Source organism: Cavia porcellus, unplaced genomic scaffold (genome assembly GCF_034190915.1).
Source record: "Cavia porcellus strain 051 isolate PalLab524CR breed Dunkin Hartley unplaced genomic scaffold, mCavPor4.1 scaffold_18, whole genome shotgun sequence".
Taxonomy (NCBI): domain Eukaryota; kingdom Metazoa; phylum Chordata; class Mammalia; order Rodentia; family Caviidae; genus Cavia; species Cavia porcellus.
Window position 1 is genome coordinate 10,079,134 of NW_026947501.1, and position 24,150 is coordinate 10,103,283.

General features: G+C 41.3%; 1 protein-coding gene and 1 non-coding gene across 7 annotated transcripts in view; both read left to right on the forward strand.

Annotated features, from left to right (window-relative positions):
* Sptbn1 (spectrin beta, non-erythrocytic 1) overlaps positions 1 to 24,150 on the forward strand; it is a 202,642-nt gene that overhangs the window by 138,457 nt on the left and 40,035 nt on the right. For all 6 annotated transcript variants that reach the window (XR_010040545.1, XM_063229379.1, XM_063229382.1 and 3 more), the window contains 7 exons: positions 2,857 to 3,008; positions 13,702 to 13,875; positions 17,653 to 17,744; positions 19,288 to 19,368; positions 19,652 to 19,767; positions 22,401 to 22,513; positions 23,220 to 23,407. Coding sequence is in view for 5 of the 6 variants with exons in the window: in XM_063229379.1 (XP_063085449.1) it covers positions 2,857 to 3,008; positions 13,702 to 13,875; positions 17,653 to 17,744; positions 19,288 to 19,368; positions 19,652 to 19,767; positions 22,401 to 22,513; positions 23,220 to 23,407 (916 nt within the window). In the remaining variant the exon portion in view is untranslated. The remainder of the gene's footprint in view (positions 1 to 2,856; positions 3,009 to 13,701; positions 13,876 to 17,652; positions 17,745 to 19,287; positions 19,369 to 19,651; positions 19,768 to 22,400; positions 22,514 to 23,219; positions 23,408 to 24,150) is intronic.
* LOC111758383 (small nucleolar RNA SNORA16B/SNORA16A family) lies at positions 7,519 to 7,653 on the forward strand. The gene has a single exon (XR_002792562.1). It is a non-coding gene; the product is annotated as a small nucleolar RNA SNORA16B/SNORA16A family (small nucleolar RNA).

Consider the following 24,150-nt stretch of genomic DNA (forward strand, 5'->3'; position numbering starts at 1 on the left):
GTTAGCCCTGGCATTGTCAACATTTGGGGCTGAATGATTCTTTATCATGGGGCTGTTCTGTGTACTGCAGGAAATTTAGTAGTATCAGTGGCCTCTACCCATTAGATGGCTATGGTATCTATTTTCCATTTATGACAACCAAAAAGGTTGAAAGATATTGCCAAATGTCCCTTAGGAGGCAAAATTGCCCCTGGTGGAGAACCTCTGTTGGTCTGAATAACCAGATCAGTATGGAGCTTGTAAGCACTCCCTGACCACGTCACTGCAGTTGCCCTGTGTTTATGGGAGTGGAAATTGGCCGGCTTCCCTCTGCCATTCCCTCCACCACCTCCCACAGCTTGAGCAGCAATAGCAGCTTGAGCTTGGAAATGCTCCTCCGAATTGTCTCTGCCAAAGGCCTCCTGCTCCTCTGACTGTGTCTGGCTTATCTTCCTCCGGCCTTGCTGGGTGGGGTGTACAAGGGTGATGTCAGTGTGCCTGGCCAGGAAGGGTGGAACAAAGGATGGAGTCCACAGGGACACAAACCTCCTCCTCGGTTGGGTAGGTTCCCCCTCCTCCCCTTCCTCCTCCCAGCTTCAGAAGTGTTTGTGGTCCATTGTGAGAGGGTGCACTAGCTGGCCGCCTTTGTGTCTGCTCACGGTGTTTCCTGCCCTCTGTGTCATAGGGTGTTTCTGGGCTCCAGTCCCAGGGTAGAATCGTGTCTTTTCTAGTGTGATCCTGAAGAGCTTAGCCCAGCTGTGCTTTGAAACTTGTAGGAAAGGGAGTAGGGTTGTAACTCCTCAAGGGAGAGTGCCAGGAGGGAGCACACTTGCTGAGGTTTGAAGCAAAGCCTGGCAATGTCCTCATAGAAGAGCCTGTTTCAGAACCAGGAATGTTTTTTTAATGCAAGATTTGCCCAAAGGAGTGACTATTGGCTGAAGGAACAAGTTTTGCACTTAGTTACTTAGAAATACTTTGATTCAAGATCATTCTGATCTTGCTTCCTTGATAGGCTGGGTTATAGTGATTTTTGAGCCTCATCATTAACAGCCTAGTATACACATTAAGGAATTTATTAAAGATATTTTCTAAATGAAATACAGCACAAAAAGGATATTATAATTTTTAAAAGTTAGTTGACCCGAAATACATCTGAATGGGGAGTTCTTGCCTCCTGCATGGAGAGCATCTGTGAAAAGTCCCTAGCAGAAGCTTGGTGTGTGTGTCTATTCTGCTCTGGACCTGCTCTTTAAAGACAGCCAACTGAGGCCTAAAAAGGGCAGCTCTTCACATGGCTATCGTAGTAAAAGTATTGTCCATCATGCAGATTGTGGGATTAATAATATATGTGGTCTTTTCCATGTGACCAACCATGATGTTATTGGCATACTGTTTTTTTCTAGCCTGCAACATATCCCTTGCTGCTTTTTTCTCCTCACCCCAATTCTGGCTTTTTTTGGTCCCCTGTTTCTGATTGGTCATTGTTACTATGCTTCCTTTCCATCTGGGTAGGCTGGTTTTCCTTTAGGGAAAGGCTGGACTTCACAAAGAAGCTGATTGCAGCAGATGTCTAGATGTCTTGGCAGGTGTCTTGCTGGTTCATCTGCCAGGTTGGCAGCAGTAAAAGCCTGTCCCATGGTGGCTCTGTGCCTCTGCCATCCTGTGGTTGGGTTGAGGATACCTCAGCACAGCCTTGTAAGCAGACCTTCCCCAGGGTACTGGGGCATTCACTGTCCCTAAGAATCTGGTACATGCAGCCACTGGGCATATGCACCATCAGTAGAAGTAGTTTTTGTAGTTGTCATCATGATTTTGAAATCCATAAAATTATTGGACTCTCTGCTCGCTGTATACAGTCATGCATAAATATCTCCATGGACTCGAGTTTTCAGTAGAAAGAACAGGATTTGAGTTTGGCTGGAACTAGAAATACAGAGTGGGCGACTATGTGGAGGACAGAGCCCAAGAGTATGAGCTGCTGGGCCAAGAGCACTCAGTATGAGGGTCTTCAGCGGCCTGTGTGTAGAACATTCTGCAGAGGTAGAAGTTTGGAAGCCAGTTGATATGGGATATGAAAGGGCAGCTCTAGGTTTAAGTGTCTAGATTTATGATTTGACTTGGACAGTTTGGATCACTGAGCCTCGAAAAATTTAGTACTGTTTCCCACATGATTAAAATGCTCCATTACTATATTTTAGATTATAAACCAGCAGTTGTCTTTTCAACAAAAAAGTTTGGACATGATTATTGTTTGCTCTGTTCACAAAAGAGGACACTGAAGTTAGAATCTCAGCATATTTTTGTTTGAAACCCTAGACTCCAACCCTTCATTCCCTGTGCCCAACCAGATCGCTTCACGCCCTGCCTTTGTTGCTTACTGTTTTCTGGGTTGTCCATACCACAGAGCCTATGGAGGAGCCTTTCAGATCAAGGACATGCATTAATTTACCTTGTCAAGTGTTGCCTAAACCTTGACACACAAGGGAAGCAATTTTTAACTCCTCCTGGATGTATCTACTCCACATCCTTTTGTATGCTGTTTTTACCGCCCCCTCAAATTTAACCTTTTGAAGCTTAACATGTCACTGGAAGCTCTATGAGCCAAATAGAAGTACAGCAATGTGCAAGGCTACAAAGGCCCCATCATTATCTGTTACATTCTGCTGGCAGCAGACATAGGGCCTCACACGTTCAGGAATTGTTAGATTCCTATATTCTTAGAGAGACAATTACGGTTAAAGGGAAGGCAGTAGAGGTTTCACTGGAGTTTAGTTTTGCCGACAGCCCTTCCCTCCCCACTCCTATGACTCTGCTGGCACATACCTGCTGCTGCCAGTGCTGCAACTGATGGTAAAGTAAGCTGTCCTCTGCTTGCAGATGAACGTGAAGCTGTGCAGAAAAAGACCTTTACCAAGTGGGTCAACTCCCACCTCGCCCGAGTGTCTTGCCGGATCACAGACTTATATACTGACCTTCGAGATGGACGGATGCTCATCAAGCTGCTGGAGGTCCTCTCCGGAGAAAGGCTGGTGAGTAGGAATGGTAGTGAATGACACACATCATGGGTGGGAAAATTTTTGAAAAAAAAATCAAATGTGTACTTATTTCCTGCTGAATTTTGGAATTAACTATATTTTTGAGAAAGAATCTAGATTAATGAGGCAGAAAGTTTTTAGTGCCACATTCTGAGTCTGGATGGTCTCCTTGTGGTAATTTGTAAGGTTGCCACCTTTGGTCAGAAAGATCCTGGTTCATGTTCCTGATAAATAGGACATAATTGAAGGGCCATGCTTGGATACTGACTCAAGATAAATGTATATTCTACACGAGATCATAGAATGATTTCTAAATTTGATGTTGATTCTCTGGAAGATCTGAACTGCCATTCCAAGGTGGCAGTAATAGAATTCAGTAGCCACTGATGTTTTCTGTTTTTCTTGCACTCATTTGTTCTAGGGTGTAGAAACAAAGGCTAGTATTTTGTTGTCTGCTTGGGAAGAAAGCTTTTGTGTGAATTCACCTTTCTCTTTTGGGCAGTGCAATTGTTGACCTGCAGTGAAAACCATATTCCCATTCTGTTTCTTAGAGCTGTTCTACCCGTCTCTGATGGTGATTCTTATTTATGCACCTTTTGCCAAAGAAACTTACATCACTCACTGTGGCTGACCCAACGGGTTTTTCCTTGCCTCTGTTTGAAAATGAATGCTATATTTCTACTAGAGCACATGCAGTTGCGTAGGTGGTGATGCAGCTAAGCCCAAAGTTGATGCCCAGGAACAGAGCTCCACATCTGCACTGATATCAGCAGGAAAATATGATGCTGGTGGTTGGCAGTGCTGCCAGAAAGCCTTATTTTTAACTTGATCTCCACCCTGTAACGTGACAACTGTAGTGAGTCTTTTATGCAGGCAGATCAACATACCTCTGACCATGGGCAAGGGGCTTCTGTTGTACCTTGCCCTATTATTAGCCCATGTATGGCACTGCATCACAGTCTGAGCAAAAGATAGAGCTAATGTTCATCCTCTCTCCCCTCCCTCCCTACTTCCCTCTCTCTCTCCCCTTCAATTGTTCAGCAGGTTTGGGGGGGGGGGTTGTTTTTTGTTTTTTTTTACAGGGATTGAACTCAGGACTTCACGCTTGCCAGGCAGGTGCTTATGCCGGTGAGCTAAATCCCCGGCTCTCTCCTTCAATTGGAGAGTGGGGATTTGCCTGTGAAGGACAGTGAACCCCTCTCTCTTCCATACTGAATTATGTCCATGTTCTTTATTCTCTGGGCCCACAGGTCTGACTGCCTTGTTTGCTGTAAGAGTTTGTGCCTCAAACTAGACAAAGAAACCTTCACTCAAAACCATGATTAGTATATGAAGGTGGTTGGTTTGTGATGTGATTCTGGGACAGTGGACCAGAGGTGGGGTCCAAACAGGCCAATGATTTATTGCATTTTATTTTCTTCAAATGAAATTAAGAGCCTCAACTAGAATTACTGTGGTGTGTAGCTTACAAGAATGTGATTGTTGTAGTCAGACTACTCTTCCCTACCTCTTAATTTTTGCCTCACAATGTTTAATGTAGTATAATTTTACTTTTTCAATGTTTTGAAAATCATTTAAAAATCATTAAAAACATCACATGGAAAGGAATTAGTTATAACATTTATTTTTGTCCCAGTATGTCCAGTCTTCTAGGCGGTAGAGAGTAAATTTTGTTTTTGATAATGTCCATATAATAAATGGGATCAAGCTTAGTACTCTTTAGTCTGAGCAGGACAGCAAAAATAACTATCTAAGCATAATTCTTAGTTGTGCATAAATACCTCCCCTCCATCTATTTATTTCCTGTTAGCAATAAATTTTTTTGCAGTGACCCAAAGACCTAGGAGTAGATAAACAGCAAACTGTGACCACCATTTTCACCTGCTTAGGCAGTGTTAGAAATTCTGCTTCATGTGATAGATTGGACAGTCTGATTATTTGTATTCCAAAAGTAAGAGTACCATAGAAAAAGTGGACTAAAGCTCTTACTCACTTTAGTGTTTTTGGCTTTGTTGGTATGTTTAATTCATGGAATTTTCTGGAAGGAACACAAACCACACTCTGCCCTTGGCTGCTTCCATTGCTAGGCTTCAAGTGAGAGTAGGGAAGAGAACACTTCCCTAAGGGATTGCCCCAAAAGATCTTTACATATTCAAATTCCAAAGCTAATGATGTGGTTAGAGCTCCTGGGCCAGTAAATTAATGTCTGTAGCTGACTGTGTCATCAGATAACATTCAGTCAGCCCTGTGCTTTCTACACTAGTGATCTAAAACCCTGAGTAATATAAACATTTGTACTCCATCAGGAACTCCTGTCACAATTTGGCAACATTTTAGCCCTAGTACACCAGCTTGGCAGTTCAGAGGAGATAAATGTTTGTGGGATTAGGTTATCCAAATTTAATTTATTAATTGTTTATTAAATTCCCTTACAAAGGAGGAAATTTATATGTGTGTGTTTCTACTAAGTAAAATTCAAAGAAATGGTACTTTAATGATCTAGAAAATTCTATTCTAGCCCCACCCAAAAGAATTTGAATTAAATTTGAGCCAGGTTTTAGGCAGACATTTGTGTTATCAAGAAACTTGATTTGTGGCTTTGGGAACAGAAAGTCACATTTTCGGTTGTGGCCCAGGCTGATATGTGTCCAAACCCTCTGTGCTTCAGGTGAATCAACTTAAGGAGCAAAGCGAAAACCTTGGGACTGAGCCAGGAAGCTGCTGCTGGTTGGAATTAGATTGATGAGAAAGAATGCCCCTCCTTCCTAGTGTTTACTCTCTAATCATTGTGAATACTAATTCTCCATAAAGATCTTGCTATAAAATCGTCTTTAAAAAATAAAATACAGTACAATTCTCTTAAAAAATGTAGAACACCCTTCACTTTAACTTCATAACAGGTAATGTTGTGAACACAGAACATGTGCTAGTTATTCTGATTGGACCTTGATCTCAGGGCCTGAGGTCAGGACTTGAGGGCCCTGAGCAGAACTGACATTTAGAGGGAGGGGGGGCCTGGCATAACATCATTGGGCCTGGTCTTCAGTCATGAGTTTGTGGCCTAGCCTAGGTCAGAAGCTTGCCCACGCCTGGCACCTTGCCTCATGAAATTCCACAGTGAAGAGTGGTTCTGGGTAAGATGGCCAGCTTTCCTTCTTGCCTCTCTGACTGAGACAGAGCAAGATTCCTAATCACAAGCATCACTGGTTTCTCCTTGCCTGTTGTTTCCTAATACTCTTTGGCCTTCTTGCTCTATTAATCAGAATTTGTCTGTAAGAAAAGTAACAAAAAAAATTGGGGTGTTTTTGGCGGGGGGATTTTTTGTTTTGTTTTTGTTTTTGTTAGTAGCCATTAATTCCAAAATATACTGAGCTAGGTAAAGATATATTCAACATGAGATTTGTTAAGCCTTAAATCTTATTTTGAACTACTCAGAGCAAATTTTTTCATAAAGCCTTGTTAAGAAATCACACTAGTGGGGCTGGGGATTTAGCTCAGTGACATAAGCGCCTGCCTTGCAAGCACGTGGTGGTAGGTTAGATCCCCAGTACCGATTAAAAAAAAAAAAAAAAGAAAAAGGAATCACACTGGCATGTATCGTTCATTGAAATGAGATTCTGTGGATTGGCCATAAAACTTAGCAGTTTTTCTAAATACTATTGGTAAATGGGTAAGTGTTTCAAAGAACCAGGCATAGAATTCACTCTTCCATTAAATTGGTGTCTAATTATACAAATGCAGAAAGTGAAATAACAGAGGTGCCATGTTCTAAAGTGCCTGATGAGTGGCCTTAGAGCTCTGAAATTGAAAATAGGAAACAAACCCTCTTGATGACATGTCCAGAAACCTTAGCAGGTAGGTAGGGCTCACTGGGACCCAGGAGGAAAGATTCAGAGGTAGGTAGAGAATTTGGAGTTGAGCGTTAGATGGGAGGAAAACATGTGAAAACTCAGTGAGAACCATGTTAAAGAGGATGTCGAGGCTGAGCGTCAGAGACTCTGCTCTGAGGGAGATTTCTCAGCAGATTGCTATTCTTTATTTCAAAACAGTAATGGCAATAGCTTGAGTGTGTCCAGCTTTTAAGGTTTATAGAACCCTGACACCCATTTCTTAGTCCTGTAGAGGTTACTGAACTGGCAGCTTAAGACTCATGATAGGAGGATTTGGCAGTCACGAGTGGCTTGCCAGGGCCGTCGCTCACCCTGATGCTGTGTAACCTGGACTGCATTTCCCGCCTGTTAGGGGGCCTCTCATTTCTTACTGGGTCTTAGGGAGAAGGCAGGCAGGAGTTAAGGGGACTCAGTGTGATGGTCCCTGATTTGGGTATTAACTAAGCAAAACTCACTAATACTCATGAAAGCGTGGGGTGATATGAGTAGGGAAGAGCTTGGAGACTTACGTGAACGAAGTTTGGCTTTTTAAAAGGGATTTTGGAATTGGGGCCCCCATCCTGTGTACACACACACGTGTGTGTGTTCATATGTGTAACAAAAATCTGTTTTGGTGTGGCCCTTATCGAAGCTGCAGCTGCCTGTACGTAGTTGCTGCAGTCAAAAAGGAGCCCAGAGTAAGAATTTTCCTTGACGGTCGCCGTTCTGTTTGCTGTAACCGATCTGCAACATTTTGGGGAGAGAGCCACTGTAAAAAAAAAAAAAATCTGTTTTGGCTAAAAGGCAGAAACGTAAGCAAGTGTTGCTCTCACAGGGATGCTGAGACCAGTTTCCATTTTCATGTCCTCTTCACCTGAACCATCAGCAGACACTTGAGTGTCCACCTTGCATGTTGGCAAGTCATCTGTTCTCAAATGATGTAGTTTGTATTCTACCATTTGAAGTGACTTTCACTAGCCACTGAGTTCCAAAAATTCCTTCACTTTGTAGACTGCGCCTCAGAGATAAAGTGGATGGAAGGCAAGGCAGCCGCGTCTTGACAGACCCAGACCCTTAGCCAGGCTCTTGCCTCCCAAGACTGGTGCTCTCTCAAACACTGAAGCCCGTGGAGACTTAGCGCTCCAGGTGGCTTCAGGGTTTCTTTAGATACCCAGGAAGAAAAAGATCCTTCCGTATGTTTTCCTCTTCTGTTCAGAAGGGAGATCAAGTCAGGTCCAGAAAGTATTTCTTCTTCCTGTCACTAGGCTCTGACAAAAACCTTACCATTGAGATTATTCAATGAGTGAGGCAGATCTTGATCCCCTGCAGTGCATAAGTGACCCAAACTCAAACCTACAGAGCATTCGGGACAGAACTGAGGGTCTAGGGGAGACCATCCAGCTCCATCTTTTCTCTCTGAGAAGCTCTCGTCTGTAGAAAATTAAAGCCATACTGCATCTCAGAGGCAGGGCTTGGACTAATTTCTCTGTTAAGCAGTTAAAATTATGTGTTTGGACCCTAGACATGACTCTTTAGGCCCATAATTCCTTTTCCTTCGGAATCAAAAAGATCTGAGGTAGAGGTATAGTTGTAAAGATTTGGGACAAGAAGAGATCTTGGGGAAGAAAACAGGAAAAGCACCTGAGGAAAACACCACAGAATTTGGACGGTGGTGTGGGAGTTGAGGGGATGCTTGTTAAAATGACTTAAAGGGCCGTAAGTAAAAGTAGTCACTCCCTCGGTCAGCCTCCTTGCTGGCCGAGCACCCTTCAGTCCAGTCCTGTGAGCCTGACACGGATCCTTGTCTCCATGTGAATGGGCATTCAGGGTTCCACTTCAGAAGTGACACGGGAGGCACCTGTTGCCATGGAAACAGGCCTGTCACACTAGGCATCTAACGCTCCTTTCTTTGGCAGAATTAGCCACTCGAAGAGTAAAACTTAAAACAGAAACGCAGCTCTCTCCCTCGGGCTTCCACCTTGTTCATTGTGTTTAGTTCTGCCCATTGTTACGTCTTCCTTTTGAGAAGATGAAGTTTAGTAGTATAAAAATAGCTCTTAAAAAAAACAAAAGAGAACTACTTGCCAGATGGGAAACGAGTGTGTTCCTTCCGTTTGCATGGAAATGTGTGCCGCTCTTCTATTCTGGGTTCTTGGTGCAGCACAGAGAGAATGAACTTTGTAGTCCTACTTTGCCACATACGAAGAGCTGCACCAGTTACTTCATCTCTCTGAAGTTTGTCCTCATTTGTAAAATGCCAAGAATAATAATTCCTGTAATTCAAGGTTGTAGGTGAGGAGTAAATGCAGCATAGCCATAAACCACCAAAAAGAAAGGTGAACACACAGTGTGAGGATCAGTCTCAGGCTCGTGAGCCCTGGATTAAGGGGAGCGCCCTGGCGAGCGAGGGAGGCAGGCAGTTCCTCTAAGGGAAATGGCAAATAAGACATTTTAGATGTTAGGAACTATGTAGTTGACCCCTATATTTGTATGTATAGCTCTGTAAGATCATTATAATCTCTTGAAATGAATTTCCTGTCATTACTGCTTCCTGAGATTGCTCAGGTATTGCACCTTAGAACATTTGAGAAACTCCTCTGAAGCAACAGAGCCCAAGTCAAGGGAGTTGGTATACTTCAGCTGTGGCCTTGATTCTCACCCTTTCTTATGTTCTGCCACAGTACCGCACCCAAGTCTGCTTTATTATAAAAGGGATTAACAGTCCATTGACAATGAGTGATTTTATGAAGTAAGGGGAGATACTTTTAAAATGTGAAGGCAGCAATACACTAAATGAGGAAAAATTGAAAGTATTCCCTTTAAAATAAGAAGACATGCGTAAAGTCTTGTAATTTCTGTTCAGTGCATTACTTGAAACTTTACCCAGAGCAGTCATGCAAGAGAAAGAAATAAAAAATAAAAAGGGATTCAAATAAGAAAAAGAAGAATTCAAACAAAGTATCTTTATTTGCAGTTGGCATGATCCTTTACATAGAAAATCAAAATAACTTCACCAGAAGATTCTTAGAACTAAAAAACTCAGCAAAGTGGTAGGATATAAAATCAACACATATATAAAAATCAATAGTGAAAAAGTTACATATTTAGAAATTAACTTAACCAAAGAATACAAGATCACTGTAGCAAAAAACTTCATTATCACAAAAACAGAGAGAGAGAGATTAAAGAGGACATTACAAAATCAGAGATATCGCTTGTTCTTGGATAGACAGAACCAATAGTCAAAATAGCTCTATTACCAAAAATTATATATAAATGTAATGCAATTCAATAAAAATATCATCAGAAGTTTTCATAGAGCTAGAAAAAAATAATGCTAAAATTTGTACAAAACCAGAAGAGATCCAATAGACAAAAGCAATCCTGAGCAACAAGAGCAAAGTGGAGGCGTTGCAGTCCCAGACTTAAGGTTCGTGTCCAGTAGTGAGGACAGACGTGATGACCAATGGAGCAGAATAGAGGATGCAGAAACGGCCTGCAGGACCTTCACCCATCGGATTTTTGACAAAGGGGCCAGTACTTTCACTGGAGAAGAGACGGCTACTTCAACAAATGAGTGCTGGGAAAGCTGGTTATCCACATGTGGAAGAATGAATTTAGATCCATATCTTTCACTGTATACCAACTAAAATCAAATCAGAGTGGATCAGAGACCCAAATATAAAAGCAGGAACACTGAATCTGCTGAAGAAAAATTGGTAAAACTCCCATAGGCATAAATTATCTCTTGGTTACAAGAATCCCAGTTGCACTGACGTAACACCAAGAATCAACCAAGTGGGATTATGTCAAATGCTCAGCGAAGAAAACAAATGGCATTGGGAAGAGTCAGCCCACAGAACGGGAGAGCATTTTTGTCAGCTGCATCTTGGACAGAGGACTAATACGTAGAATATATAAAGAATTTGTAAAAATTAGACACCAAAAATAAAAACTCAGTCAAAAAATGGGTAATTAAAATGAGTAGACACTTCTCAACAGAAGAAGTACAAATGGCCAATAAGTACATGAAAAAAAATTCAGTATCTTTGGCCATTAGACAAATAAAAGTCAAAATGACATTGAGACTACTTTATTCCAGTAAAAGTGGCTATTATCAAGGACTCCAAAAGCCACACATGTCGATGAGGTTATGAGGGAAAAGGAACCTTTCTACATTGTTGATGGGAATATAAAATAGTATAATTACTGTTGGATATCAGTATGGAGATTCTTCAAAAAGTTACAAGTAGAAACAATTGTCAGTATTATCCCCATTTTATAGGCAAAGAGTTGAGAAATTAAGCACCAGTTTGCTAGTGTATACAGAAATTGTAACAAGCATTAGCATCATCCTTTTCTGTACCAAATTGCCGAAAAGAACCATATTCTCTACATCTGGGTTTTTCACGTTTGATGTTTTAAAAGATGCAAAGGCCAGAAACAGTAGAAAAATAATGCACATGTACACCTTCCCTTTGGGAAAAAAGGATCCCCTCCCCATCTTAGCATAATTTTGAAGGCAGTGCAAAAAAATTACTTTTGACAATTTTCCACTTCCTCTGGCTTTTTGGCAGGATTATTTTCCCCCTAGCCATTTGAAGATTTCTGATCATTGGCCAGAAAGAGGATTGGTCAGCCATTTGCTGTTCCTATTCCTTTGTCTCGTGTTCTTGAGCTTCTAATGGCTGCCTCTTGCTGGGTACTTGAACTGCATCCAGGCATGAAGCAAAGCATCCCTAGCTCTCTAGGCATGGCCAGTTGACATCAGTGTGAGGTCCCTGAGGTGTACATTGCACTTTTTCCACCTGTGGAAAAGCACCATCACCTTTTCCTACCTACCCCCTTATTCCCTGTGTTCACATGAAAATGAAAAATGTTCTTTCCTGTTTGTGGGAAGGGGATTCTGAGAAGTCTCCTTTTCTCCCACATTCATTTACATGTGATTTGAGATCTCAGCTTTCAGGATCAAATCTGAAAGAATAGTAGTTACGTTATGCTGGGTAGAAACTGGGAAGAAACTGATAGCCACCATCTCTTCCTTAGCCATGCTTCCACTTTTCATCCCACCATCCTGGTCGCTCACTTAGGCTGTACTAGAGGTAGACTTAAGAGCGGCTGCACAGCTCCTGCTGGAATGCTTTGGTCTTGCTCTCCAGGAAACAGTACCTGTAGGCAGACAGCTCACCATCTCATTGGTCCCACTCAAGCACTGAGGCGAGAGGAAAAGACAAACCCTTGCGTCGAATTCACATACCTTTCTCAGGGGCAGCTAGAGCCTTATGCTTTGCTGTCCTTCAGCTGAGCTTTTCCAGTATATCTGAATTAAATTAGTTCTGAAGTTTCAAAAGAAAAGACACCTCCCTCCCACTTTTTGGTACAGGGAAGGCTATCATAGTGTGAACAGCTTAATTTTTAGAGACGTTTCTTTTTTCCATTATTATCTGAAAATAAAATTTATCACTTGTGGTAAGTCTTCAGCTTCTAATCTTACTTCCTTAATGTCAAAGCACATTCCTCCCTTTTGTGTGTCCTAACTTATCAGCAGGTTGAGGGAAAATCAGGAAATGGGCCAGGTGTTAGCCCCCACCAGACCACTTCGTCTTTGAATATTCAGTTCACTGTACATGCTCTGTGTTCACAGCTGCAGAATACAGCAGAGTAAGACATCAGCCTTCCCTCAACACACCAGCAGTCAAGTTGGAAGTTATAAGAGCAATGTAAGAAATAACAATGTAAGAATAATAATAACAGGGTGATCAGTATAGTTCAGTGGTACAGCATTTGCCTCGCATGCGCGGGAAATGATTTCATCTCCAGCTCTCGAGAAAAATTTTAAAAAGAAACAGCAGCAAAAATAGAAGATATTCACTAATTATCTGATTAGTTCATGCCATTAGTGTGTAGAATTATAAGAGAAGAGATCAGTGAGAACTAAAATGATTAGAAATGTCTCCAAGAAGGGGAGATACACCTTGACAAAAGCCTTGGAAGGGGTCGGGTATGGTGAGATGAACCAAGAGAAGCAGGGGGCTAGGACAGTGATCAAACTACGTGCATTCTTCTGGTGGTCAGAGTCAGATTCACGTACATCAGTATATAACATATGTATTAGGCAGCTATACTAGGCATTTTATGTATATATGTGTGTGGATATACATATGTGTGTTTATGTATCTTTTGCTTTATTTAAAATGTCCACTTTCCAAGAATCTCTTGGATTTTGATGTAACTGGATAAAAGGAATTAATGTTTAGTGTATTCACATTAGATCATCTTTTTTCCTTTTTTTTATTGAGTTATACCCTTTTACTTAATCCCTTTCCCTATCTCCCTTGCAAATGATCACTTGGACGTTCTTCTGATTTGACAGTGTCCTATTTTCATTTTGAGCCAACTTTAGCAGATGACCCAGCTAGCAATTGACAAACCTGTTATTATGTCTAAAACAGTCAGAAACTTCTCACAGGCATTTTGTCATGTATCAACAAAAAGTTGCGTGGATGGTAGCAGTAGTGCTGAAACTCTGTGAAAAATGGGTTTGTTTTTCTCCACACTTGGATTTCTGTGCTTATTTATAAATTGTGTAGTTTCTATGTTAAACCTCTAAAAAGTAACCGCTTACCATCTCCTTAAGTAAACTTTCTTTTTCTAAGACCATTACATAAGTACCATTCTTGGGCCAGTTGAGCATGCGTGGTTTTTAACATTCTGGTTTAGGTGAGAGGGCACTCACTATGTAGTGCATGAATGTGATTCTCAGGGCCCATCTCTGCTCTATTGGATGATTGTTTGCACCTCTACTCTCTCATTTTTAGCCTAAACCCACCAAGGGGCGAATGCGCATCCACTGTCTGGAGAATGTGGACAAAGCCCTTCAGTTCCTGAAGGAGCAGAGAGTCCATCTTGAGAACATGGGTTCTCACGACATTGTGGATGGGAACCACCGGCTGACCCTCGGCCTCATCTGGACCATCATCCTGCGCTTCCAGGTAAGGAACCCAGACCAAGGACTGCTAATGATGCTCAGCACTTCAGATGACCTCCCTGGGTCAGCCTCCTAGTGGAGCTGGCCACTCCATTCCAGAGGGACCAGAAATAGCAGGTTGCATCCACATCTCAGAATCACATGTACAGAGCAGGGTGCGCACATTCAGTCCTCAGGGCTGAGTGCTGCTCTGGAAGCATGTGGGAGCTGCTACTGTGTCTTCCTGCATTTTACTGCTCCTGACAGTCTTGGCCCCCTGTCTGACCTGGCTCAGTGTTACGGGTGTTTCCAGGTTGTACTCAAGCCCACCACTTTCCTGATGCCACCTCTAAATGTTTGGTTTCTTCTACTTGGCTTTCAGGAACAAGGTATAAGGAAAAGGCTGAAGCTAAATTATTAGCACTAGACTAAAATTCACCAAATTGTGGTACGTTTTATAAAATATTTTTAGAAAATTCTGTTTAGAGTAATGGCATCTATTTGACCTCTAATTTCACCTTGTTATTCCTTCTTGGATGTGAGGAAGCATTTTTAAAGGGATAAGAGCAAAATCGGTATGTTTTGAAGCTATGATGGTTTTATGGGTTGCATTGTTACTTGTGAGGAGAGGTTCCAGGTGCAGAAGTATTTTAAGTCAGATGACACTTTCAAGGTCGTTCTGTCAAATCCATTAGTTTATAAGGAAACCGAGAACTCTGTTTGGAGCCGTTCCTAGGGTTACACAATCAGCCCAAGCTGCAGTGTTTCTGGCTCTTTGGAAGAAAGAGCTCAGTATTTGAGAATGAAGAACCTCTGGCCTGAGTCCTGTTTCATTCTTCAGGCGCAGGCTTAATGTTCCTGCTCCTCAATTAAAATTTGAAGTGGACTAACAACTGCTTACCCTAGTATCAGGTTACTTGGCAAGCAAATATCCTAACAGCCCTGTCCTCCTGGGTGACTGTATTCTCTGTGCCTTTCCTTCCTGTTCTGCCCCTGTGATAAAGATCTGATTGATTTTCCTGGGTAAATAAAAAACTTCACACAAAAAGAAGTCAAAGTATAACTTTGTTTTCTCATTGAGACACTGAACTCAGCCTGTGACCAATCCTTTTTTCCTCTCACGTTCCCTAGAATTGGTCTTTGGTTTAGTGTTCTGGGTGTGGATGTGTTTAAGGAAGAAGCAGGAAGCTAAATGGAGTTACAGAAAGAAACAGCTTCCTGATTGGCTGCTTCCCAAACCTGGCTGATCATCTGACTCCCTTGTGAAAACTTTTTAATAATTCAGATTCCCAGGGCTTACCCTAGTGATTCTAGTTAAGTATGTCTGAGGAGGGAAACACTGTTGATCATGACATCTTTAATGAAGTTAATTGCAACAACCAAGATCTTTTTTTTTACACCCCCCCCCCCAGACCAGAACTCTTAGGTAGATTTCTGTCATCTACTTCCTGAATGATTTAAAGTGGAATAAATGCCATTAAACTCACAAGTCTTATTTAATGCCCACACAGGTACAATTAGCAGGACATTCTTTGAGATTTACCTCAGTTTAGTAGAGTAAAGCATTTTGTTTCTGTTGCCTTTGACCTCTGATAATCAGAGCATAGCAGGACATCCTGATTGTGACTTGTGACCTCTCTTGACAGCAGGTCAGTACCCACGTCAGGGAGCTGGCACATGCAGCCCTTTTCAGGATTCTCAGCATGAACTAGGTTGAGTCATTGACTAATTAGCTTCCTGACAGCTTGCGTTTTGTACACTTGTAAGTGCAGATAGAGACTTTTTCCCTTTGCAGTAAGATGCGGAGGCTGCTGATACTAGTGCATGGCCTGCAGGGTTAATATCTTAACACGACTTAACTTCTTCCAGAAGCTTTTTGAATGATCACACGTTTCACAGATACACTGTATATCCATTCTGTATCAGCCAAAGCTCAGCCAGTGTTCTGTCTTCTCAGTGAAACTTTTGTGTGTCCACAGAGACCTCTTCACCCAGCTTCTGAATGCACAGTCTGATCTTCAGTTCCCTAGCACTTTTGTCTGTGTTCCCTGTAGCTGTCAGGGTGTACCCTGTCCTCTGTGTGCATAGAAGAAATCCAATAAATGATAGTGATAGAGGCTTTATGTTGCTGTCCCTTTAAAGAGTAAAAGATGGTGACAGAACAAGAAGTCTTGAGCTTACCCAGCCAACAGGTGTAGTCTCATTTCAGAAGGGCAGCTAGCACTTGTTTCTATAAGAGCATGTCTGGAGCAGATGCACTTCGTGCAGCTGGATAAGAAATCTGAGTAAAGATCAGCCTTCCTTTCCCTCTATTGCTGTGTCACTCAGTGAATGAAAGTAACTCACATTGACTCTGCGCAAGAACCAGTGATTCTAAATGTTTGGGGTTTGTGTATGTTCAAACTTTACATTCTTACCACAATTGAAACTGGAGTTGTTTTTTTTTGTTGTTTGTTTGTTTATTTAAGTGCAGTTGCTTTAATTGCTGTATATTTTTTCCTAATTGAGTATATAACTTTTGTCTTATATGTAAGTATTTTATCCCTTCTCTTTTTCAAAAAGAATTCTGACAGCTATTTATAGATTGAAAGGAGAGAGACTTGACATCAAGCAGGGCAGAGAAGCTTAGAATAGTTAGAGCCAGGAGAAAGATGACTTCCTAGACCAGACCGAATCTTTTAGAGACAGAGTGCCCAAACTGGACCTAAAACCCACTTATTTATCACTAAGTGCCAGTGCTGCAATTAAACCTGAATGTTGAAGTTTTCACTTAGGAAAAAAACTCACACATTAACATCTTTTGTCTTAAAATAGAAACAATCACAGAGCTTTCAATGATACAGCTTTTTATTGAAAGATAAAATTGGCATTTGGTGTGCTTTTGCACAAGTCGTGTGACCTTTGCTGTTGTATGCATGCTGATAATTTGTCAAATCTTGGCTGGGGTAACTTGGCTCTCATGCGGACAGAGAGGGGTCTGCCTGCCACTGTCCTCGGCTGACACTATCCCTCTTCAACTCCTATTCCAAATTTAATTTAAGAAAGAAACAGACAGAAGGGTATTTGGAACATTTATCTAAAATCATACAACAGATACCTGGTTCCTAATCCAAAAAAACAGATGTTTATATGTGTCCTTGTGACCTTAGCACTCATATTCCTCATCTCATTAAAATCACAGCAGCATTCCGAGGTAGCCATGATCATTGTCACCCCTTAAATGTGGAAGCTGAGTTACTCAGGTGATGGAGCCTCTGTTCAGACCAAGTCTGGCAGTAGTTTCAGACAAGCAGGCTTTTTATATAATGTACAACTTAACGCTGCCCGTGAGGGGCTTACAAATGCAGAACATGGAAGCATAGCGTGGAATGTGCTCTTCTCCGAGAGTTTAGGTAAACTTTCCAGAAATGGTGCATAGTCTACTTGTCAGTGAAGCCTTCATCCTGTTGTGAAATTTTTTTGGCTATAAAACACTGGACCAAATATTTTTCTGGGTTCCAGATGTACTGTGAGAACCACCATGCTAGCTTATAGTTGGAAAAATCTCTGGAGGGCAGAAATGACCTCTAATAGGTGCTGGAAAGCATGAAGGTTACTCGTCTTCCTGGCGACCTTGCTCCTGTGCAGAGTAGGAAACCTGGTTCTCGCTGGTATTTCTGAGGTGAGCCCTGACTTCAATCAGCGTTTTCATTGACATGCAGAACAAATAGTCTCCAGGGTGAGGCTTTGATTATATAAATGAAGACCAGTTCTGTAGTGGCTGCTAGGCAGCTGACCCATCTGTTTGTCTGACATTTCTTAGATCCAGGATATAAGTGTGGAGACTGAAGATAACAAAGAAAAGAAGTCTGCCAAGGATGCCTTGCTGTTGTGGTGCCAGATGAAGACAGCTGGGTGAGTGTGGCTGCACAGGGCTTCAGGGCTGTGTCTTCTAGGACTGCCTTCTACAGTGGTCAGCACTGACGAGGTGTTGACAAGTGTCTTTTTCCACAGCTTCCATTGAGAAACCTTATTAGCACATACACAGTTGCCATGTTGGCATTTCAACTCAACTCTCTCTGAAATAGCTGAACCTGGGAAGAGTTCTGATTTGTATTATAGAACTGTCATACATATTTCTTCAACCAGGTTCATTCTGTTTATTAAGGATGCTCCAGAGACCTTTTGTTTTGTTTTGTTTTTTTGAGGCAGGCTCTTACTGTGTTCAGGCTACCCTTGAACTGACAATATAGTCTAGTCTGGCCTCAGACTCAGGGCACTCCTCCTGCCTGATCCTCTCCAGTGCTAAGAGAGTGATACGATTGTAGCCGTGCACCATCACTACCTGCTTGAGACCTTTGTGTTTTGAAACTTACAATACTGAAAGCATCATACCTGCCACATTTCAAAAATGCAGTTGACAGTTTTCCTTTCAATCTATGCTATTTGGGGGAGCTTTGCACAGTAAATTTCAAAGTAATCTCAGTATGTACTCTATCCCAGTCAATCTGTCCTTTCCTTTCCTTTCAGACAGGGTCTCACTAAGTAACTCAGATAGGCCTTGAATTCATTATGTAGTTTAGGCTTGTCTTAAATTTGGGGCAGTCTTCCTGCCTCAGCCTCTTGAGTGCTGGGATCACAGGCATGCACCACCACACCAAGCACGTTTATTCTTTCGCTGAAATTTTAGTGAAGATATTTGTAGAAAACTGCATCTTTTTTCTTGGTTAATGAAGTTGTCCGAAGTCAACTGAAACTAAACCTATAAAGTTCTTATATTGATTAGTGTCATAGGATCTGTTTGAGAACTGATTTTGTATCAGGTTAATTAAAGAGTTATTGTCACAACTGCTTCACAGAGATGCAATTATATGACATCGTCGTAGGCAAACTGGGATGAGTTTGTGGCCTAATAAATGGGTCAAATCAGGGTACAAGCCTTTAAGCGACCACAGATATAAAGTTGTTAGTCAATATGATATAGAAAAGTTGATTCATTGGGGCTAAGTTTCAAACATAGGGAAGTTAAGGAGGTACAGTTTTTACATTTTTTTTTCTTTGTCTTTTTGAGACAGGGTCTCACTGTGCAGTTCAGGCTGGCCTTGAGCTCACTTTGTAGCCCAGGCTGGTCTCAAATTTTCAATGATCCTCCTGCCTCAGTCTCCTGAGTGCTGGAATTACAGACGTGCACCACCACACGAGGCTAAGCGTACCATTTTAAATCTAGGACACAATTCACATCTTTTGTGAGAATCAGTTCCCAAGCAGAAGCCACTTGAGTTTGTTTCATAGCAAGCTGAATTGAGGGGATACTTGCTCTTGACTTAATTATCCTTCTTAATATTCACTGTCTTGAATTTTACGACACTTACAAGCATTGTTTTTAAAATACTACATTTAGCAGAAGTATAGACACTGGTTAATTCTGCTCCTTTTCTCTTGTGTTTTGTCCTTGCAGCTACCCCAATGTCAACATTCACAATTTCACCACTAGCTGGAGGGACGGCATGGCCTTCAATGCACTGATCCACAAACACCGGTAAAAAAAATTATGCTAGTAATTGTAGCATGTTTGTGGGATAGAATGTTTCTGTCCTTCTGTAGCCAAGCTGGGGAACTTGATTTCCATATATTTTGTCTTTGATGTACTACAGTAGACATTCCTGCATGCCATGTGAAGAAAATTTGGGAAAAGTATATAAATTTTCCCAAAGGAAATAAATAAATTCACCCATTATGTTTCATTCCCTTAATAAATATTTGTTCAGAAATCAGCTATTACTGTATAATTTCCTCTTATGCCCTGCTGTTGTTCTACATAGGCCTGACCTGATTGATTTTGATAAGCTCAAGAAATCCAATGCGCACTACAATCTGCAGAATGCATTTAACCTGGCGGAACAGCACCTTGGCCTCACTAAACTGCTGGACCCTGAGGGTAAGGGCTACAGGGATGAAAGGTGAAATTTCATCATCTCTAGCATCAAAGGATTAATATGAACTCTGTTTAGTGTCAGTATGTTTATTTGTTCAGTGTGCTTTGGGAGTTATCAAGGGAAGAGGAGCATAATTTTAGTTATGTAAATTAAATGAGGCTTTGCGGGATAGGACAACATTAAAAAAGAGTTTGAAAGACAAGTTTCCAGTGTGAAGGAGAGGGCATGCTAGGCACAAGGATGTGTGTGAAACAAAAGTGCAGAATAAGGAAGAGGAAAGAGTTTGAGGACCAGACACTTGATGGGAATTGTGTTTAGGAGTATGGTGGGCAGTGCCCCCAGAAAGTGGGACAGGGGCCTGCAGGCTAAATTAGAGATTGTTTAGCAAACGATCAGTAACACTCACAGTTTTTCCTTACGTCTGTGCTCCATTGTCTGCATGGAACTGAACACTATTCTGTGAGTGCTGGCAGCTGCCTGAAGTCTGACTGTAGGTGACACAACCAAGGATGTGTGCGGACAGTCTCTAAAATCCTAATTCTAGATTTTATTATAATGTGAGGTCTCAAAGGAACTTTTCTAGTTTTGCAAAGCATTTAAAATAAAAGAGTGTTTGTAGTGCTCAAGGTTTATATTCTCTCAACTGTGAGGAATATTAGAGAAAAAAAGCATATGGATCAGAGTGAAAGGTCCAAGTTCTTAAAAATACACAACAGGAAGTCTAACTCCCCAAGGGCAGATCGAGGTCAGAAGGCTGCCAGGCTGGTTTGCAGCAATTTTCCAGTGCATCAGATTCACTGATACATTCATTACAGGAAGCCGAGATAAAATTATCTTTGTGCTAATCCGGTAAAATGATTTCTCAAATAAATAAAAAACTAAAATTCTTTGCGTTACAATAAGTTTTTGTGTTTAACCCCTCCCTTAAGATTTTCCTTAGCCTTTAGCTCTTTGTGCTTTTACAAAGAACCTTTTTTTTTAAGTCACACTAACAAAATTTTTTAATAATTGCTCATTAGTTAATCTTTCTAATCACTATGTATAAAAATAAAAAGGGAATTGATATTTCTCAAATCACAAGACAGGAACTAAAAATAGCAGTTGATGTTGTGGATCCTGTGGGTTCGATATATTGAACATTAGTTTTTCTAACTAGTTGCCTGGGCTCAACTAGTTATTAGTTATCCAGTTACTAGTTATTTAAAATATAAACACAGGTGGGCTAGGTATGTAGGTGCAGCCCGTGCCTGGCGAGCTTAAGGTCCTGAGTTTGATTCCACCTCCTCCCCCCAAAATAAATACATAGAGAGAGAGAAAAAGAGAGCCTCACTATACACAGATGGAACCATAGCTGTGGTCTGATTCTTGATGCCAGTGATTTCTTAGTGACCCTGGACTGAGAATCCAAGCCCTGAGCTGTCCTGTTCTCATGTTTGAAGTAAGAGTGATGGTCTCACTTCACATAGGGCTGGATGGAGAGCAGACATGAAGACACAAGTTTGAATGAAAAAGAACTTGATATTAATGTATTAAGAACTGTCTGGTATGTTCTATTCTTAATCTGTCCTGGATTAAGTGCCTTCCTCATTATTGCCATCACTGAAGTCTTGCCATTTCATTCATTTGATTCCTCTCTTAATGAATACTTATTAAACAATACTTTGTAGGACAGCACACTAGGATTTTGGGAGGCAGAGTTGCATAAGGGACTAAGATAGGTTTCTTTCCCTTATGGACTGAAGTTTGTAAGCAAATAAATTGTGAATAAATGAAAATACCTGCTTGATCTGGACTTTATGGCAAACACCAAAAGGAACAGAGAAAAAGACAATCGTTACAGCTTTGGGGATCAGAAATGGTTGCATTGTAACTTACCAGCTGGACCTTCAAGGAGAGTAGGGAATGATGGGTTGGGGACTCTCGTTTCAGGCAGAGAAGCATAATTGCAGAGTGTGGGAAATAGGGAAGAGTAAGTGGTTCAGATGGTGTCTGAGAAGTAGTAAGTATGGGATTAGACATCTCTACAACAAGAAACCTGATAAATATTTGAGACATGGGTGGATGGGAAAGAGGGAAAACTATAATCGGACGGTAGAGGAATAAAAAGCCTTACACTTTTCTGAAGGGTACTTTCAAGAACGTTAGAGGTAGGAAAAGTGTGTTTTTGTGGCTGTGCAGTGTGTAAAGTGGGCAGGGCAGTAGAGAAGCCCAGTAAGGAGCTTCTGCTGCAGATCTGGTTGTGTGACTGGATGTGAACCATGACTGAATCAGGATTCCATGACAGGCTGCGTGTGGATGACAAGGAGATCAGGATATCCAGAGACACAATGAGCAAGGCAGATCTTGGTCCTGAAGGCCAAGATGAGGACTGAAGAACCACAGCCCCAGTTTGGTGGCAGAAGGCCAGGGATAAGGCAGAGAGACATACATGGTGTGTCTGTAGAAGGCATGGTATGTTCATAAGGTAAACAGATTGGTGATAGGACTTCATTACCATCTCCTGCATAACTAATAGAGTAGTGATGACAACTCTCAAGGAACATGCTGGCTATGCAGTGCTGTCACACAGTGTTTTTTAGGTTGTTGTAGCTTCCTGAATGGCAGCATCCTGAGCAGGTTCTGTTCTGGGTTGCAGATATCAGTGTGGACCACCCTGATGAGAAGTCTATCATCACATACGTGGTGACTTACTACCACTACTTCTCTAAGATGAAGGCCTTGGCTGTTGAAGGAAAGCGAATTGGAAAGGTGAGCTCACTAATTGAGTACGTTGTGAGATGCAGGAGAGTCCATGGCCTCCCGTGCTGCTGCTGAGCACCTCATTCTTCAAGCACTCATCAGGTTTGCCAATAAAAACATAAAACTGTGGAGTGGCCTCTCCAGGTGACAGGGACATAGTGGGAAGCCTCTCCTCAGAGGGCAGCAGGAGGGAGAGGGGGATGGCCAAAAGGTCTAAGAGAGTAGTTGAGAGGGATCTCAGACAAAAAACACTGTTTTTCTCAGCCTTAGGACAGCCTTACTCCTAAGCTTTTTCACGTTTCATTTGGCTAATGTTCTTCTGTATTTTTCAAAACATTTCAGACAAAATGACATTTTCCTCCCAGTGCAGTAACATGGAAAATTGATGAGACAGGGTTAAACTAAACAGCCATTTTTGCTTTCTGGCCATTTTTGGGACGTTGGGCAGCAGGAGTCATTGAGAATCTTTCCCAGGGAGGTTGGGTGGTTTCAGAACCAGTTATAGTCGTGTTCCTCTGTCACTGCTCACAAATAATAGCCACAGTGTGGATATCTATTAGCAAATCGCTCCCTGGTTTAAAATACATTAGCCAAAGTGGCGCAGGACCATTTCAAAGCCAGTCATCAAGCACACATGTGCTCACGTAGGTTTACAATCCTGTTTTCTTGCATGATACTATTTTCATGAAGTTGTTTTTATGACCCTTATTTACAGGTGCTTGACAATGCTATTGAAACAGAAAAAATGATTGAAAAGTATGAATCACTTGCCTCCGACCTTCTTGAGTGGATTGAACAAACTATCATTATTCTGAACAATCGCAAATTTGCTAATTCACTGGTTGGCGTTCAACAGCAACTTCAGGCATTCAACACTTACCGCACTGTGGAGAAACCACCCAAGTAAGATGCAAATTGTGTTTCTATTAGCATGGTAGGGGAGATTTCTGACCTCTCTCATCTCTGATCAATGGCCTGTCTTACTCTTTTTGTTGCTATAGTTTATTATAAATCATACCTTCTGGGCCTTTTCCAGTAGAAATATATCACTAATGTATGGAATACCTAGAACCCTAACAAATGATACAGGTCTTCAGGCCCTCTGCAAAACCTATGTGCTGAATGTCTTTCAAAATACCATAATTTTTACATTTTAGGACAAGGCATAATGCATATATTGTAACTGTAAGACCTTAGGCAGGTCTGAGACAGTAACCTATAGTCAAGTACAATAAATACATAAACATTAACATTGTATTGGATAAAGAAAGATGATAGATTGCTTTATATCAATTCAGATCAGGTTTGCTGCCCAATGAAATTTGATTTTTTTTTTGTATTTTTTAAAGTTTGTAGTTCTTAAATAAGGATTATGGACCTTATCTTTTGCTTACTGTAATTCTAAAGTTATTCTTCTGAAACTATGACTTTCAGTTCTTTGAAACTCATTGAGAATTATTCAATGAAATAATCATTGAATGTGTTCCCTAAATAAAATTGTTCATTGTCCAAGACTTACAGTTTAAACCTTGGTTGAAATGATTAATAAAAGAATAGCGTGTGACCTGACACTCCTGGAAACTCCAGCAACAACAACCAACCAGCCACAAAAAAAAAAAAAAAAAAAAAAATACAAAACACATTTG